Consider the following 1,282-nt stretch of genomic DNA (forward strand, 5'->3'; position numbering starts at 1 on the left):
TTAGAGAGACCCCGGAACGTCTATCTGTAAAGACGAAACTGTTTTTTCTCTTTTCAAGGTGCTTTTAAGATGCCGCAGTACCTTCAAGGCTGTCTGTCTCAGTTTGCTGTTTCCCAGAATCAAAATTAATGAGTGGCCTGAGGGAAAGACATATATGGCCAACATGATAAACTTTGTGAACTTGTTGTTCCAAAATATCAAAAGCATCCAGTTTGTCAATTGGATGGAAAAAAAATGAACTGTGAAGAGGAGGAGGAAAGACATAACCATTTTAATGGCCCCCTTATGGGCCTGTGTGCTGGGGTCCCTGGAGCCCATGAAGTTGAGCTGCAAATTTCTGATGTGTCTTACCAAGGACAGAAACAATAGGACCAGTGAGGTCAGGGACAGAACAATAGGAATGGTATAGGAAAAACTAAGAAGAATCAGGGTTTTAATATAAAGGGTTTTACTGTCATTTATATGTAATGTCAGATTACTTTCATCCATCACATAGACGTTTAAGAAGAAATCATTCAATGATTCTAGCACCAGGAAGTCAAACAGCAGAAAGGGCAAAGAAAGGACAAGAATGGCAAGAACCACTCTGTTCGTTCTCCACTTCAGCCAGAGGAAGAAAGAGTGGGAGAAGTGAGCTATTTTAAGGAGGTAGAAAATGCTCAGGCAGGTTGTAAACCAGGTAGTCCAGTGATTAGTTATTCTCCAAAGCAAAGTAATAAGTTTTGCTGATTTCCAAGTGGAATAGAAAGGCGGAGATAGTGTCATTACAAATGATTGCCACAATGACACCAGCAGCTGAGTGATTCGGGAGAGAGCCAAGCAGGTGAGGATGAAGTCAACAAAAGAGATTTTTTGGTTCTTGATCCATTCAGAGCAGTTCACCAGTCCAACGAACACATTCCCCGACATTCCAATTATGAATTCTGCCGTTGACAGCGTAAGAAAGATTTTATCCAGTCCGACTAACATTTCCGCAGGAAAAAAATCCAAATTTCTAACGTCGTGTCTCATTAGCAAATTTGTAATCAAACTGTCTCAGCACAGCATCCATTTCTGATAGTTACCTCCACCGTGTTTCTTTGCGATTCCAGTGTTAACCACAACCTGCTGCTGTTGGATACAGTCTCATATATATACGTATATGGACATTTCTCTGCTTTATTGTAATGCCGATCTTAATCCAGAACCATCTGCTAAGGGGTAGCATCCCACATACTTTCATGAAGATGGTTTTATTTATTTGAAAGAGCTACTCATTTCCAAACCAAACCGTTTGTGTTTC

The 1,282-nt window shown here is 40.6% G+C and overlaps 1 protein-coding gene across 1 annotated transcript; it reads right to left on the minus strand.

Moving 5' to 3' along the window:
* Positions 1-969, minus strand: LOC115518658 (taste receptor type 2 member 42-like). Its single transcript, XM_030322230.1, has one exon. The coding sequence runs from the start codon at positions 967-969 to the stop codon at positions 1-3; it is 969 nt and encodes a 322-aa protein (XP_030178090.1).
* Between the last annotated feature and the right edge of the window lie 313 nt (positions 970-1,282).

Source organism: Lynx canadensis, chromosome B4 (assembly GCF_007474595.2).
Source record: "Lynx canadensis isolate LIC74 chromosome B4, mLynCan4.pri.v2, whole genome shotgun sequence".
Classification (NCBI taxonomy): Eukaryota; Metazoa; Chordata; class Mammalia; order Carnivora; family Felidae; genus Lynx; species Lynx canadensis.